General features: G+C 51.4%; 2 protein-coding genes across 4 annotated transcripts; both read right to left on the bottom strand.

The window, feature by feature from the left end:
- Positions 1-812: 812 nt before the first annotated feature.
- Positions 813-5,846, bottom strand: LOC117000674 (sialidase-4-like). Of its 2 annotated transcripts, XM_033068557.2 has the most exons (5): positions 4,842-5,846; positions 4,254-4,408; positions 3,330-3,535; positions 2,781-3,036; positions 813-2,383 (listed from the first exon to the last, which is right to left on the bottom strand). In XM_033068557.2, the coding sequence occupies exons 1-5, from the start codon at positions 4,853-4,855 to the stop codon at positions 1,380-1,382; spliced, it is 1,635 nt and encodes a 544-aa protein (XP_032924448.1). In that variant the 5' UTR covers positions 4,856-5,846; the 3' UTR covers positions 813-1,379. The 2 variants fall into 2 exon arrangements, with proteins under 2 accessions (XP_032924448.1, XP_032924449.1); XM_033068558.1 differs by lacking the exon at positions 4,842-5,846 and having other exon boundaries at positions 3,330-3,558; positions 4,254-4,296.
- Positions 5,847-5,946: 100 nt separating this feature from the next.
- Positions 5,947-16,735, bottom strand: LOC117000676 (galactose-3-O-sulfotransferase 2-like). 2 transcript variants are annotated; one of them, XM_033068561.2, is made up of 4 exons: positions 16,159-16,735; positions 7,934-8,017; positions 7,230-7,509; positions 5,947-7,155 (listed from the first exon to the last, which is right to left on the bottom strand). In XM_033068561.2, exons 2-4 carry the CDS (start codon positions 7,948-7,950, stop codon positions 6,292-6,294), a joined length of 1,161 nt encoding a protein of 386 aa, XP_032924452.1. In that variant the 5' UTR covers positions 7,951-8,017; positions 16,159-16,735; the 3' UTR covers positions 5,947-6,291. The 2 variants fall into 2 exon arrangements, with proteins under 2 accessions (XP_032924452.1, XP_032924451.1); XM_033068560.1 differs by lacking the exon at positions 16,159-16,735 and having other exon boundaries at positions 7,934-15,968.
- Positions 16,736-16,833: the final 98 nt, after the last annotated feature.

The following is a 16,833-nucleotide window of genomic DNA, read 5'->3' as shown; positions in this document are numbered from 1 at the left end:
TAATTTTGCCACAAAAGTCACTATATTCCTCATTACCTGTTTCTCCACTGGTTCCAGCTGTGTGCCTACTTTTACACCCTTTTATCTCACTTGCTAGTTGGTCTCTATGTCCTATTTTGCAACTTCAAGGGAATTGAAAATTTCTATTCTCCATGTTGTCTGTCACTTGCCAGCTTCCACCCACCCCAGTGGAAAATGAGACATGGTGGTGTGACAGACTGAACAGCTGGAACTTTTGTTAATCAGTGCATATTTAGGGCAGTTGAGCTGGTGTTTGTCACCTGCACGGGGCAGGGCAGGCGGAAGAGGAGCAGAGCTGGGACACTCAGATGGAGTTGGGCTGGGGGAGGCAGAGCTGGAATTGAGGTGTATCCCCCCAAAGTTCATGAGTGTCAGGAGCAGCTGCTGCTCATCCCCAGGAGCAGGACCCCAGTCCTGTGCTCAGCCCCCTCCCCATAACCTTTACAGGACCCAGCATGGGCCTGAGCCTGCCCATGCTGGGAGGGGGTTTGCCCCCAGACTGACAAGGGTTACAGGAGAGCAGTGATGGCCATGGCACATTAAAAAAACAAATTCCACACTAGACAAAAGATTAACTGGGCCACTGGGGTGGTTGAACTCCAGTTGGCACCTGAGCACCACTCAGCCATTCACCCCCGTCTGATGGGAGGGGGAGAGAATCAGAGGGGTAAAAGTGAGACATCTCCTGGGTTGGCATAAAAACACTTTAATAATTGAAATAATAATAATAAAAAATTGTAATGAAAAGGAAAACAGTGAAGAGAGAACTAAAAACCCAGACAGACAAGTAATGCAACACAAACATTTCTTTATCATCAGCCCAAGTATAAAACCCAGCCCTATCCCAGCTATGATGAAGGAACAGAACTCTACCCCAGCCCAAACCCTCACAGTGACTTCAGAGACACCATTGAGAAAAAGCCTTTTCATGAAAAAGAAATAATTTGACATTTGACATATTTATATAGCATAACTATTTATAACAAGGGGTTGAAAGCCCTCAGAGCAGGGTGGTGGTACCAGGTACGGCACAGCTGGAGCACCCCATCCCCCTGAGCCAGCACAGGGTACCCCTGGCTGCCTCCCCCCTGCACTGCTGTTGTTGCCCCCCAGTATCTGTTTGCAGAGGTGGTTTTTGCTTGGAGAGGAACCTGGGGCTGGGCTTTGGGCAAAAGTCTCCCCACCCAAACAAGACAGAATTTTAAAAATAGCAATAAAAAGGAGAGAAACCCCAGTGTGGGGACAGTGACACACCTCTGTGCGATATGGCCATGCTGGATGGTGGCAGGACCCAGCCCTTGGGTTGATGCTCCAGGATGCAGCACTGGGGTGGTGGGGGCAGCTGGCCTGGGCAGGCTCTAGGACATGAGGCAGCTCCTTCTCCTCCTCTTCCTGCGGTGGCTGCGGGGAGCAGCGGCTGTCAGGGGGATGTTCTGGAGCACGTCGTGCAGTGTGAACATGCTAAAGGAGATCTGCTCGTAGGGAGATCTCATCCCGTTCTCGTAGAGGCAGGCGAAGGCGATGGCCGTGCCGCCGGCCACCGGCGCGTCCCTGTAGGGCAGCTCCAGGTAAGCCAGGTCCGAGTAAGCGCTCGGGCCCTCGTAGATGACCCAGGGCTCTGTCCAGCTCTCGGTGTCCCTGGGGAAGGTGCTCAGGTGAACCCCCATGTTGACCCGTGACATGGAGCTGGTGGGGTGCGAATAGAGGATCCATGTTGGTGCTTGGAAGAAGGGAGTGGGGTTGGGGGTTGCTGCAGAGTCCCCCCGGACCAAGGTGACACTGTGGGCATCATTGTGATGCCCTGGGGTAGGACAATCCTTATTGGGCTCATGGTGGTTGCCCGTGGGCAGCTCAGCACCTCCTCCTGCTGCAAGCCTCCGGAGCACTCCAGGGAGCAGCGGGTGAGCTGAGCCCTGGAGGGGCATCCCATTGTCCCGGGAGGCAGCGGGAACATACACCAATGGTGCAGGGAAGCCAATGACACTGCCATGACAGCCATGGGGGGGCTCCACCAGCCGCTGGACCAGCTGCCCCCCATGGAAAACGGCCCCATCATCTGTGCTGAATGCCTGGACCCTGAAGCCCAAGGGGCTGCGGGCGTTGCAGTAGAGGACATTGGATCCATCCTCCTCATCCACTGAGACCAGCTGGCACTCGCCTGTCTGCAGGTTGGGGATGAACTCCCCGAAGCGCCAGCCGCGGCCGTGGTCGTCGCTGTAGAAGGCGAAGGAGTGCGGGGTGGTCTTGCAGAGCTGCCCAAAGCACTCCTTGCAGTCGATGTGGTAGCTGTAGGCTGGCACCAGCAGCCGGCCAGAACGCAGCTGGATCCCGTGCCCAGGGCCCAGCGCGAACGTCGCCCAGTCTGGGGAGCGGAGATGGGATGGGGTGAAGAGTGACCACCATGGTGTCCTGCTGTGCCCAGTGTGGAATGGTCCCCACAGCTTCCTCTCAGTCAAGCCAAGCCAAGTAACAGGGTGGGAGGGCAACAGAGCCCAGTGCTGCCTAGTTGTCCTCACACATGCTCCTCCCATGACTATGGGGTCTCTCCATCTTCTCCCCACCCCCAGTAACTGATATGGATACACCCTCCATCCTTTCTCCCCTCTCCTTGAGATGCTCTTCCACCTTTTTGGAAGCTTGTGGGATTCCTATGTCAAAGACACCCCCAACAATGCCACCGATGGCTCCAGGAGGCCAAAACCCAGTGCCATGCCCTTGCTGGCTGCTCTCCCCTCTCCTCACCCCCTGCAGCTGGGTACCTTTGATGGTTGCGCCAATGACCTGCTGTGTCAGGTCTGTGGCTGTGCTCCAGCTCAGGCCCTGGTCAGCACTGGTGACACAGCAGAGGCGGGTGACGTTTTGGCCAGTGACAATCTGGTAGGCTTCGGGCGTCCTGCCCAGCACCGTGATGAAGAAGAGGAAGAGGGTGCCTGTGAACTCATCGTAGAGTGGGCAGGGGTTCATTGACCGATGGTGCTGCAGCGTTGCTGTCTCCAGCACACGCATGTCTTCCCACTGCCCAGGGAGGAGGAGGAGAGGACAGAGGAGTAAGGACCGTCCCACTTTTTTTCCCCAGAGCAGCTGTGGCTCCCCCATCCCCGAAGTGTTCCCGGCTGGGCTGGACAGGGCTTGGAGCAACCTGGGATAGCAGAAGGTGTGAGATGTTCCCTTCCAACCAAAACCAACCCTGTGATTCACCTCACCCGTGCCAGCCCCCACTCCCCACGTGGGTGTCTCCAGGAGCTTGGCTGTGCCACACCCAAGTGAAGAGGCCAGTCCCCAGCCTGTCCCCAGCACCCCTGTCCCACCTCCACATAGCTGCCGTAGATGGTTCCGCGGCGCAGCACCAGCAGGTTGGCGTGGGCATCGTCAGCGCTGAGCCGCTCCTCGGCGAATGCCAGCAGCTTGGCCACGCAGGGCAGGTAGAGCAGGGCGGGCACACGGTACGTGACACCGTTGGATTCCTTCTCAAAGAGCACGGTCCGGGCCGGGAAGTGCCGGGAGCTCATGGCGGCTGCAGCAGAAGGATGTGGTCGGCTGATGAAGGTGGGGAGAACGGCTGCTGGGCATGGGCAGGGCACGGGGTTGTCCTTGGAAGGTTTGGGGTTTATCTTGGGTGTGGGTAACCCCCCAGGAGCAGGGGCAGGGGCAGGGCTGGGGTGAGGAGCGGCTGAGTGCGTGCTGATAAGTCACCACAGCTCAGAGACGGGTCAGGGCACAGTGTCCCAATGAGGAGACTGACCTGGGGACTTCACAATAAAATGAAATAAAATGAATTTGATCTTTAAGATGCTTATCTGGGAAATGAGGGCAAAGAGCAGGGTGAGACCTGCAGCCCCATGCTCTCTTCCAGGAGGACAGAGCCCACAGGAGACCTCCGGAGCAGCCCAGGCTCACTGTGACAGGGTCAGGGAGCGTTCTGTGCCTCTGGTGCCTCCAGTGCAATGGAGCCAGCTGGCCCCTTGTTCCCCCTCTTCTGCGGGGGGAACCTGAGGTGCACAGCACGGACAGTGCAGTCCCTAGCCGGGCTGTCCCTGAGAGCTGCTCCAAATGCCTTTCCTTTAGGGACAGGTCAGCTGTCCCCATTTCACATGTCCCTACATTTCCCTAGAGATTCTCACCACAGGAGGAGACGGACATCCACTCCAGGCTCAGCTGGAGCAGTCACAAGCCAATCTCACCTGTGGTTTCATCAGGATTCAACACCCCCCGGAGAAAGTGAAGGCACTCACCGGCTCCTGCTCGGCTGGAGTGTCCCACCACGGAGTAACTCCGGCTGTCTCTCCGCAGAGCTGTCTCCTCGGTGCTTCGCCGCCGCTCGCTGCCCTCGCAGGGTCCCCCCTCCGATGGGTCACGGGGCTCCCACGGCGGCTCCCGGGAAGAATCCCTGAGTCAGCAGTGGCGCTGCTGCGGTGCCCGTGGCACAAAGGCGCCCTGAGGGACCCGGGCACAGCCGGGGGGCCCGGGGCTGCCGAGCCACCTTGCTCGGGCCTCCGGGAGGGGAAGCAAGGGAATCCATGGGGCGGGAATTGCATCTCCTGCCTCAGTTTCCCTCCTCCTGCTCGCTGGGAGAAGCTACACTCCCTGTCCCGGGACTCTAGCCCATGTTCACCACAGTCCACCCCACCGTGAGCTCCCCAGCCTGGGAGCTGTGGTCCAGAGGGTCCCAGCCCTCCCAGGACCCCAAACCTTCCATGCACCCCCAGCCCTCTCAGTATTTCCAGGATCCTCAGCCTTCCCAGCACCCCCAGCTTTCCCAAGATCCCAGACTTCCCAGAACCCCTGCCTGCAGATCAGCTACTAAGAAACTGTTTTTATACCTATATTCCAACATTCCATCTCTGTGATCAGTTTAGCTAAAAGGGCTTGACAAAATTCACAGGGAAAATCAAGGATCAGAAGCTCCAAGGGGAAAACTGAGAGGCTGCAGAACTGCCTGGGAAGGGCCCCTGGGATGGCCCAGGGTGACCACGTGTGGCTCCAGCAGCTCCACCTGGCTGCTACAAAAGCCTCGGGTTAATTTTAGTGAGGGCTCCTGTAACACCCGACCGTGAAAGTGCTGTTAATCTGGGTTGTTCCTGCTGGACACCTGGGCTGGTTAGCCCCTGCCTCATCCCCTACATACAGCTGAGGAAAATCCTGGCTGTGCATCTCACCCCTCTCCCCCTGATGGCATCACTCCTGCTTCCCAGCTGGAGCTGCTGCCCCACAGCTTCACCCCCAAGGCAACACTGCCAGCCAAACGACCCCAGATCCATCCTCCCCATCCTGCCATCCTGCCCTGCTGCTGTGGCAGTGCCAGCAAGGTTTGTGAGGAAGGTGGCACCAAGCCAAATGGATTTGGTGTCACTGCTTGTCACCTGTTCCCAACACACCTGTCAGTGCCAAATTACACTGACAAAACCCCAGTGTTTAAAGCTGAGCCAGCATCTCCTCCTGCCCATGCTGGTCAGGGCAGCAGTGGGGACCTGGATGCACCAGTGTACCCAAAACTGTGCCTCACTCCATCCCCTCCCAATCCATGCTGGAGAGTTTGGCCAACACAGCAAGTGGAGTCCCAAAAACACATCTGCTGATAAAGGGCTTTGGAGATGCTGCACCCAAAGGAACATCCATTCCCAGGGAACCTCACCCAAGAACGAGGGGCAAAACCACAAAACCTCCTCCCACATGGGACAGAGGCCCATTCACCTGCTGACACACGTGACAGGCACAGCTTACATGCCCCTGGGCAAGGCAGCCAGCCTGCCTGGCTTTGGGCAGGATGCCCAGCTCCAGCAGGGTGTGGTGCTCAGTCCTCACTGAGTGTGGATGTGATGGACAGGACACCAACCATCTCTCCTGCTTCTTCCAGCACTGTGTCCCCTTATCACACTCCCCTCACTTCTCTCCCCTCCCCTAAATCCTCCAAAAATCAGGACTTGCTTCAGTGAACTGTGACCAGACTGATGTAATGATGGATATCAAGTAAAATCAAATGAAGGCAAATGATCACGCTCGTGATTAATGATTAAGAGGCTGGAATGTCTTAGCCAGCTGCAGCCAGCCTGGCTTCCTCCAGCTGGGAGCAGGCAGGTGGGATCACCCAGGATCTACTCAATGCAAAACCTTTGGCTCAAGGTCCCCAAAAAGAGACCAACCACCAACTTGCTGACCCTAAACAAAGCCTCCACTGCCTCCCCCTCATGCACAAGAATCCTGTGGGTCAGTTGTGAGTCAGACAAGGGGTGATGCAAAGCAGTGGGAAGCCACAGTGGGTTGCCACATGTCCTAGTTGGACTTTGGGAGCTGGACACTCCTCTCCTGGAGGTTGGTCCACAGCAATGGGAGTTCCACATCTTTCCTCTTCTTGTGGGGGTGTTGGACAGCATAAAGGTAGGATGTGTACTGGAGCTCTGGCATCACCATTTTCAGGCAGGTTCTCAGAGTCCTGTTATCCAAATCTTGTTTGAGGTTGTAACCCAGGATGTTTGCAGCCCCTGACTGGAAAGGCAGGAGAGCTTTATTCCTGATGTCCTTTTTCCTCACTGCCTCCTGCTCTGAGAGACAAGTCTCCATGAGCTCCTTCTGTCTGGCCCGCAGGTGATCCACCTCCTTTTTCAGCACCTCAAGCCCTATGGTCTCCTCAATTCTTCTCCAGAAGCTCTGGTTGAAGTGCAGGTACAGCTTCCAGTCCAGTGAGCACCATGTTTTTATCTGCTCCTCGCTTTCTGGAGTCAACGTCTGGACAGTGTCCTGGCTTCTGGAATTGAGCTTGAAGTAAATTACATCATCCAGATCCCAGCACAAAGTGTGCTTCAAGAGGATCATGGACTCATCAAAGTAGTCTGCTATCAAGATGAGGTGGAAGTTCTGTTCAATCTCCTCCAGGACAGCCTGGGTGTACTGCGTGTCATCCTCCGCGTTGTTATCGTAGCCAAAGTCAAACCACATGATATTCCTGGCGTAGATGTTTTCCCTGTAACTTTCTGGGTGGTAATACTTTGTTGGTGATGCCAGGAAGTCGTTCACATTCTTGGAGTTACTGAAGGCAGGCGCATTGTTCTTGTAGTAGATGTAGGAAGACTCCAGCAGAGGAATGGGGTTCCTCAGGATGGAGAAGTAGAAGGTGTTGGCTGCCATCACCCTTTTTACCTATTTGTGGGAGGAAGAAGAGGTTAGTCCTGTCCCAACCAAGTTTCTCCTTAGGTGTCATGGCTCTTTCTTACCTCCAAAGGGTTAAACCGCAGGTGGTTGCACATGATGTTGTAATTTTGGCCTATGGTTTTAAAATCCTCCACAAACTGGGCCACGAAAGTCCTTGGGTATCCCAGGTGCAAGAGCTGGTCAGCAGGGAGGGCGACAGTGAGGTTGTACCTCTCTGCGAACCTGAACATGATGTTGAGCACAGTGCTGCTGGCAGTCTTGTGGGTTTTGAGGAACATGACGTTTGTCTTGGCATGGCATGGCGTGGGAGGGATCAGCAGCTCCTCCTGGCTCTTTGAGATCCTACAGGAATGTGACAGATGGGGCAAAGAGATTCTCTGAAGCTGCACCCCATCTCTGAGACCTGGCAAAGCCAAACCCAGGTGCTCCTCTGACACAACACCTGTAGCTGGTTCCAAGGCTGTATCCAAATCAGCCCCAAACCCCCAGTGTAGATGTTTTTCCCCTCAAGTTTTCCCCCTTTCCAGACTCTCACTTATCAAAGATTTCAGCTCAATCCCCTTTTCCCACACAGCTGATTTTGTCCCAAAGAGGCTGTGCTTCAGCTAATTCAATTCCTCCCCCAAATATGGATCTAGGACCTAACTTTGGGCCACCCCACTTTGAGCTTTAGCCCAAGCCTCATGATAGATAAATCAGGTATCAGAGGCAATGTCCCAGCTGCTCCAGGCACAGAAAACTGCAACCTGGCTTCTCCCTCACTTACCTGTAATTATTCTTCATATGGAAGAATGCTGAGAGGCAGGTAAGTCCCAGGCAGAGGCTGAAAATGATGAGACACCTGACATTCCTGGGAAAAAAGTAGAGTTTCTGTGGATTTTTATCCAATAGTCCTTCCCTGGACCACCACATCTCGCACCCTGCCCTCAGGAGTTTTAAATCACCATGGGCACAGTTTTACATCTCAGCTTTGACAGTCACCTTTGGACCCTGAGCTGTGACAGCTGTTAAGAGGTATGACAGTGAGAAATTGTGCTTTCACGATTTCTCTCCTAATTTTGGCCTTTGGCAAGACACAGTGTGCTTCAGGCAGAGCCTAAGCTCTTCCCACAGCCTCCTGCTCTGCTTGGCTGCCTTTTGTTTTGCTTTTCTTTTGGTTTTCTGGGGCTTTAGAGCTTATTCACTATTCAAACTCCCAGATTATTCACCAGAAAACAAGCCCTTTGTAGGGGCATAAAGGCTTTCCTAGTGAGAAACCTGAGCGGCTCCTGTAATCACATCACTGCAGAAGTTGGGAATTGGAAAAAACCCATTAAACTGACGTTCTTTTGCAATATAAATATGGTTTTTTTAAGACAGAATCAAATAACCCAACAGCATCTGTAATGGATTTATTACACCCCATTTTCAAATGGGGCGAGGCGGATTATGATGATGTAGTCTTTTCCAACACTGATTAACCAATGTATCAAGGTGACCCTGCACGTTGCAGGAGGTTGGAACAGGTCTTTAATGTCTCTTTCAACTCAAACCATCCTATGGTACCATGATCATCACCACTGCACTCCAGCTGGGACAGAGAAAGGATCTTTTGAAGATCTGATGCCCTCTTAAAAGGAATTTTTCACCATCAAGTTTGATCTGACTTCTCTCATCACACAGAGCTTTTCTAGCTTTTCTAGAATCCCAATTAACAGCATGGTATGGTCACACTTATGGCTCCCACTCTCCAAAGGGAGCAAGCAAGCCTTCAAGCCTTCCTCCAAGAGCTCTTCCCAAAGACAGGGAAGACCCTCAGCCGCCACAGCTGGTACCAACCTCTGACAGAATTTGCAGCACACCTGCATGAAGAGTTTCAAGACAGACCTGCAGGCAAGATTTCATCAGGATTTCTTAATTTTTTGTCTGCAGGCCTGTTAGGGGGATGGGGGTAGGACAATCCCCTGTCTTTGGAGATGAGATGGAAGAAGAAAGGCAGAGGAGCCCAAGGACAGCAAGCAGGCTACACACAGCCCCTGTGCCAATCTTGATCTTTCATTTAAACTGAAGCTGCCATACGTGTGATGGTTTTCCCAAGCACATCACCCTGCCTGCTTGGAGGTCCTTCCTCAGCTGACATCCTCCTGCTGCACCTTTCCTGTTGAGTTTAATGAGTGCAGTAACAGTTCATTTATTAATTTAGGTAGTGTCCCCAAAATGGCAACTCTGAATGATGTTTTATGAGGCAAACAAATCACATACACCCAAAATCATCCTGAAGGCAGATCTGGATCACAATATGCTCTGGAAGAACTATCAATCCATTCTGCTGCAAGAAGACAAGCTCTGCAGGCCTCTGCACCTTATCACCTCAAGGCATCCCACAATATTTTAATAATTGCTTACTTAAATAAATTATTACATGGTGCCATTCTGCCTCCAATTATTCTGACACAATTATTCAGCACACCGAGCTCATCTCTAGCCTGAATGCTCTCAGGAGACCCATTTCATCTGGATGTGCCCCAAACCAAATAACAGCTAGATTTGGTCCTGGAGACACAGGGAGGAATGAAAGTTTGCATTATCTAGGCCCAAACTATTGTTGCTTCCTGGAAGTAACCTTCAGTTTTAAAGAGCAAGAGTGACTGATCCCTGCAGGACATGGTACATGCAGGTGCCAGCCCCCACACAGAAATGGCAGGCTTCTTATCCCAGGGGTGACAAACAACGAATTTTTATGGCATGGCGCTTGTTCCTGTGTCTGGAATGGATGAAAGGATGGATGGATGGATGGATGGATGGATGGATGGATGGATGGATGGATGGATGGATGGATGGATGGATGGATATCTGCCTTCCATCCCAGGGAACAAGCAAGGAGTGGTGACATGGAAGGAACTCTCCTGCACCTCAGCCCAGCGAAGGCGAGCAAGGAAAGTGTCCAGAGAAAGAGCCAAGGGCAGGGATTGAAGAGTTCCCCAGGGAGCAGTGTGGGAAAACAGATACCCTGGGGATGAGAAGAGGGTTACAGGTACACAGGGTGCAGGCCAGTGCACTCATGGAGTCCTGTGCCTGACCACTGCAGGGGGTTTTGTCCCCCTGTCCCCCTGGGCTGAGCCACCCACAGACGCACTCACAGGGCTGTCACTGGCTGCAGTGTGACATCCCCACACACACTGTGGGAATAAGGTGGCTGAATAAACAAACCTCACAGAACAAACTGATGGCACCATTCTCTCCTCCATCACATCTTATGCTTGGAAACAAATGAGCTCTTGAAATGTTTCAGGGTTTTTACTGACAGAAAGCATGCAGGATCGTCACCTAGAGCAAACACAATTTTGAACACAGTGTGACTGCTCTCCCAGAAAACAGCACAGGGCCAGTGTGGGATTTGCTACCAGACCTTGCTTCCAGTACTCATTCCAGAATGAGTAAGACATGACAACTGTTTAAAAGTCTGCTGAGAACAATTACATTTCAGGCTCTCTATGCTTCAAATGCATGTCATGGAAATTATGATAATATCACGAAACATTTGGAAAGTGCTCTCACACACTTGGTGTGGTATTTGCGGCTGTCCTTTACAGGACCAGGAGTTGCACTTGACAATCCCTGTGGATTCCTGCCAGATCAGAATCTTCTGATTCTATACCTGCAAACCTGCACTGGGGTTTCACTCCTGCTTGGCCCCCACCACCCTGCCACATCTCTGTGGCAGCCTTAAACTGTGTTCCCTTAATGTCACACAGCTTGTCATAACACTGCAAGTCTCTGACCTGCACAGCATCATGGAATTGTTTAGGCTGCAAAAGACCTCTAATATCTGGCAAAGCAAAGTTAAAGAGAGAAAGCCCCAACTTGAATGCTGTGCTGAAGTTACCTGAACAAACTTGGAAGACCTTTGGGAAGCATTTGGGAGCTGATTGCTAAGATACAAAATTCTAAGCCAAAAAACCCACGGAGCACTTGGCAAGTCTGGTGCCAGAGGTTCCACTTGCTTTTCCAGCCTGTGCTGGGCTATCTCCCCTCTGCAGAAGAAAACACGGAGAACTACCTCTCTTACAGGTCCAGCTATAGATAGTTTAAGGCTTGGGATCCCCTTCTTGTTCCTTCGGCTTAAGCTGAAAATAACAGACATCTGCATAAAAGCTAACAAGGTTCTTTTCAATTAAAAGACCTGGAACACAGGCAAGAAATACTAACGGCAAAATGAATCCCTTCCCTGGAGTAAACTGTAACTAACTCTATTAGGTAATTAACAACTTCCAGAAATTACTTAACCAGAGCTTCCTGCAAAGCAAGTTTTAGTTTGGCACCCCGAGCACTCAGCTCCCTCTGCCCTTACCTTGGAGTGTACCCAGAGCTTTTCATGCTGCTGAGAACTGGGAAATATCTCCTTTGCAAATCGACTCCAGTGCCTGTTTGTCTCCTCTGGCTCTTAGTGACCACGTCTCTATTTCTAGCATCCCTTCACTGCTATAAATGGCTGGGACAGGTGAGGACAAAGGGAGGGGCTAGGTGTTTCCTGGAGTGGGTGGGAGTTAATTAATAAGCCATGAAAAGTGCTGGTATGGTAGGACATCAACACAGGTATGTGTTGCTGCCTCGGGACACAGTGTTCACAGCAGCTTTGCCGGGGAGGAAAGGTTTAATCAGGATTCCTTAGAGGGGGATTGAACCCTTTCTCTCCTGGCTGTAGGAGGGAGGTGCTGGGGGCTCACAGTAGGACCCAGGGACCATGCTCAGTGCCTGCTGTCCCTTTTATCTGCTTCTTGCTGGTAAGGACAGGAATTGGCTGCCAGACACATTTGGCAAGGACAAACCATGAACAACAGCAAAATAGGAATGGTGTTCACCTATGGAAAATTCCCCTTATAACATTTAGACTTCAAACATTTTGGTAAAAAATGCAATTATTGTAGCTGGAGGTTAAGAGCTTAACAGATGTGGCTGTATCCAGGCCTTGGGAAGGAGAAATCTTGCCCCTAAAGCATTATTTTATGTTTTTTTCTCTGGTGTTATTAACAACTGTTACAATTCGTATTATGCAGGAATTTTAGATTTCACTTCACAAACTGGGTTTGATGGCTGCAGTTTGCTCTGGGAGAGCAGAATCTGTCCTGCAGGTCTGGAGGTGGGTGATACCAGGATGTAGCCAATGCTCTCCACATTAGGGTAACACAAAGTGTACCCATCTCCCAGCCTGGATTAGGGGGGGATTGAGTTGTTACTTTGGTTTTTTATAGCTATTTAATGTTCCATGCACCTCCTGGTGTCCCCTTTCCCTCCCCACACACAGTGCCACCCTTCTAACCCTTGCATGCTGTTGGCCCAATGCACCCCACTAGCAGCCAAATCCTCAGCACTCCAGGATCCTTCACCTACCTTGCTACATTTCCAGAGCACCCAAATACACAGCATTTCTTTTTAAATCACAGCTTCCCCAGAGCAGCCCCAACTCCAGTGCTTACCAAGATGCAGAGATTAGCAAGGTGTAGGGTTGCTTTGCTTGAGTTTCTTGGTAGAACCTGAGTCAATGTGCTCTTTTATGGAGAATTTCTAGGGTTACTCTTGGCATAGCACCAGCTGCTGCTGGCAGGGGGGGCACGTTTCAGCCACCTCTCTCCTGTTACATTACACACGTCAGCTGTGCCATTTCTCACTCAGGAGCTGGTAGAGCCCATGGATCACAAAAGCCCATTTTTTACACTTTTACAATTGATTCATTGCTCTCTCCTGGGGTGCTGTACACGAATTGTCAGCTTTGGTTACGGCAAAAAAAAAAAAAAAAACGGTGCCAGGCACGAATAGTTGTCTTCATGTGGAGGTGGGTTGCTCAGAGACTGGGCAGGGAAGGGCAGCCAGGTGATACAGGATTAGCCAGCTGGGGTGGGATTCATCACTCCATCCTGCCTCTGCTTCCTGTTGGGGGTCAGGCCCTCGCAGTGGGATGGGGAGGCATCAGTAGGTGGAATGCAAAAACTCATGGGTTGTGATATAGGCAGTTGAACATGTAAAGCAAACCTGCACATGCAAGCAAACCAAAAGGAATTCACTCCCTGCTTCCCACCACAGGCGGGTGTTCGGCCATCCCAGGACAGCTGGGCTCCATCATGTGGAATGGTGATTTGGGAACAGCCCCCTTGCTCCTTCCTCCCCAGCTTTTATAGCTGATTGTGGCCTCCTGTGGTGTGGGAGACCTCTGTGGTCAGTCAGGGTCAGCCCCCTCCCAGCCCCACACTGGTGGGGCAGGGTGAAGAGCAGAGAAGACCTTGATGTTGTGCAAGCACCACTCAGCAACATCTACAACATTCCTGTGCTTCCATCGCTGATCCAAACACAGATCCAGACCAGCCATTGTGAAGAAAATTAACTCCATCCCAGCCATAAACCTGTACAGAGAGAGGCAAAACCACACCACTGGTCCACTGGCTCTAAGTGTGGAGCATCCACAGCATTCTAGTATTTAAGTCTATCTCAGAAAAATTAGAATTTTGAATTAGAAATTCCTGTCACAATTATTATTTCTAAAATTACACACACCCCCTCTCTCTCCCTCCTATAAACAACAATGCACCATTATGTGAAAGCATCACTGAGAACACAGAAGTGAAGTCTAGGAAAGATATTATAAAATAACCCTGCACCAACTCCTCCCTTGTATGCCCTCAGGGAACTGCTCTATTGTTTAGTGAAACAGTAAAACTTACATGGAACTTTAGGATCTTCACATGTAAGGAAGATGGTTAAATGGAGCCGTGCCAGAACTTCCCCAGCCACAGCACAGGGTTGTGTGTTTCCCTCCCAAGCACCCTCTCTGTACACAGCTGAAAAGGAGAATTATGGAAAGTTCTGCTTCCCAAAAAGAGCCTTTCATGTAAAAAGTCTGCATTTTACACAGTGATGGTCAGTAGTTTAGGGGAAAAAAAAGAAAGAATGGTGTAGGAAAAAGGCAGAAAATATAAACAGCCTGATCCAGAAAGAACTAGCTGCAACAGCCTGTCCTGGCAGAAAGCAAATCCTGCATATTTCTTTTCCAACGGCATCGTCGACTTCCCATATTTTTTCAGCACCCCACACTCAAGCAGCACAGGCTGTGTTGTACAGGCTGTCTTCTCCTTTCACAGAGCCACAGAATTCCAGAACCATTTGGGTTGGAAGAGACCTCCAAGACTACTGAATTCAGCCTCTGACCAATCCCCACCTTGTAATCAGCCCAGAGCCCTCAGTGCCATGTCCAGGTATTCCTTGGACACCTCCAGGTGTGGGGACTCTACCACCTCCCTGGGCACCCCCTTCCAATGCCTGACCACCATTTCCATTACAAAATTCTTCCTCTTTGAAAATGATGGCATTGTTCACTTTGCTTCACCTCAGAAGAGAACAATCGGATCCTCTCTGACTCATCCTGAGGAATGAAGGGAGAGGTGGGGAGTGTGTCATAGTGGAAAGAAACGGGTGAATGGACAAGAATGGGGAGCAGGATTAGATACTGGCAGGCCATGGAGGTATTTCTGTCAAAAGCATCCATGTGGCCAAGCTGAAAGAGGTGTGATCTTAGAACTGTACTGAGAAGGGCAATGGAACACATTGCCGAGCACAGGCCAGCATCCTTAGTGCAATCTGACAGTGTGCAGCCTGGGAGAGACTGTGTTCTGCCTTAAAACAGAAGAAAACACTCTTTAGGATGGGTTTTCTTTGAAGAACAAGGCTCTGGATGGGACATTTATTTTACTGCTCTGTGGAAGAGCCAACATCACCAAAAAGCAGTGGAGAAGATAGCTACTGCATAAGACTTCACCTTTCCTACACTCTCATGCCATCCAGCAAGGCTTCCCAAACCAGTACACCTGAGTAAATCCATCAATTGGTGCCCTCTGAGCACAGCCTGAGCCAGCTTATTACCTGTCCCACAGCCCACCCAGGCAGTCCAGGAGAATCACAGGATGGTTTTGGGTCGGAAAAGCTCATTTTGTTCCAGTCCCCCTGCCATGAGCAGAGGCCACTTTCCATTAGGCCAGGCAGCTCAAATCCCTGTGTAGCCTGGAGAAGATTGTAGGAAAGAGCGTCAAAGGCTTTGCTAACATCCCCTGTTCTGCCCATGTTGACAGAAAACATCTGTTGGTTGTAAAAGGTTGTCAGATTAGTGACACTATCCATCTTCAGAAAATCCCCTGCTCTTTCTTATCACCACCTGCTTTATTTGGATACAAGAGAGCCTGGCTTAAGAGTGACACATATCAGTAAATACGGACATGACTAGCAAACACCAACTAAGCCAGAAGATGAATGACTCACTGTCCTCTGTAGCACAAGAGTGACAATGTGGGTTTGCACAACAAACCATAAATTACAGAACAGACTGTAGCACATAAAACCAAACCCCAAAACCAACAAAACCCTCCATGTTAGAACAGAACAGTTCAGCCGGAAGGAACTTAGCACAATCTTCTGATCCAACTGCCTGACCAGTTCAGGGCTGCCTTAGAGTTACACCATTCTTCAAATGCCTCTTGAGCACTGGCAGCCTGGGGCATCAACCACCTCTCCAGGAAGCCTGGTGCAGTATTTGATTGTATGCTCCAGAAAGAAACACTTCCTGATGTCCATCCTGAACCTCCCCTGGCCCTGCTTTGAGATCAGCACTTCTCTTTCTATGCCCCCTCCTCAGGGACCTGCAGAGGGGGATAAGGTTCTTCCCTCAGCCTCCTTCTCTCCAAACCAGACAAACCCAGAGCCCTCAGCCTCCTCCCAGCCCCAGCATGGGTCTCCTCTTCTGGACACACTCCAGCACCCCCCCATCATCTCCAGTGCTGCAGCACTCTGGGTGAGCTGTCCCAGTGCTGAGCACAGCCAGACCATCCCCTCTCCTGACCTGCTGGCCACGCTGTTGGGTGCCCCCAGGATGCCATCTGCCCTCCTGGCAGTGGTTCCTACTGAGCTGCTGCCAACCAGCCCCCCAGATCCTTCCAGCAGGGCTCCCCAGCCACTCCCCTCCCAACTTACACTTGTGCTCACCACTGATCCAGCCTTGGTGCACAATCCAGCACTTGGATTTAGTGATTCTGTGCCATTGGTCACAGGGGTGAATCTGTGCAGATCCCTCTGCCAGGCCTCTGGTCCCTCCAGAGACTCCACAGCACTCCCAGCACAGAGTCACAGAGTGGTTTGGGTTGGAAGGGACCTTAAAGCCCATCTTGTTCTACTTCTCTGCTATGGGCAGGGACACCTTCCACTAGACCAGGTTGCTCCAAGCCCTGTCCTTCTGGATTATCACTCTGGATTATCCCAGATATTATCCAGCCAGGTTGGAAGGGATAATTTTACACCTCTCTGTGAGAGGAAATCATGATTTGCTGTGAAGAACAGACTAGAAGTCAAGGAAATACTGGCATGCCTAGAGGCTGCCCCTGGCAGGCAGGAGGGCTGGGATCCCCTCCCTCAGCCTGGCTGCTGGTATTTCTCCTCCAGCTGATACAATCCAGAAGCTAGGTCTCCAGCACTCTCTCTTTTCTGGCCAGTCCTTCCAGCACTGCAAACCGGTACATGGGACAACACTGATGATTATTTGGGACAGCCTGGAGGTGGCATCACTAAAAGGGCATACCCAGATGCTGTTGTGGGCTGTGGGATAAGTGCATTTTAGATAAAATAAGTGAAGAAGAACAACACCTTCACTTG

The sequence above is a fragment of the Catharus ustulatus genome, chromosome 10, assembly GCF_009819885.2.
Source record: "Catharus ustulatus isolate bCatUst1 chromosome 10, bCatUst1.pri.v2, whole genome shotgun sequence".
In the NCBI taxonomy this organism is placed as follows: domain Eukaryota; kingdom Metazoa; phylum Chordata; class Aves; order Passeriformes; family Turdidae; genus Catharus; species Catharus ustulatus.
This window is presented reverse-complemented; position numbering and strand designations above follow the sequence as displayed.

Coding starts and splice junctions, on each gene's coding strand:
- LOC117000676 (XM_033068560.1), bottom strand. CDS start 8,079: ATGTGGTGGTCCAGGGAAGGACTATTGGATAAAAATCCACAGAAACTC. Junction 7,510..7,933: donor CATATGAAGAATAATTACAG/GTAAGTGAGGGA, acceptor ACATTCCTGTAG/GATCTCAAAGAGCCAGGAGG. Junction 7,156..7,229: donor TGCGGTTTAACCCTTTGGAG/GTAAGAAAGAGC, acceptor TCCCACAAATAG/GTAAAAAGGGTGATGGCAGC.
- LOC117000674 (XM_033068557.2), bottom strand. Junction 3,037..3,329: donor TCTACGGCAGCTATGTGGAG/GTGGGACAGGGG, acceptor CTCCCTGGGCAG/TGGGAAGACATGCGTGTGCT. Junction 2,384..2,780: donor CATTGGCGCAACCATCAAAG/GTACCCAGCTGC, acceptor TCCGCTCCCCAG/ACTGGGCGACGTTCGCGCTG.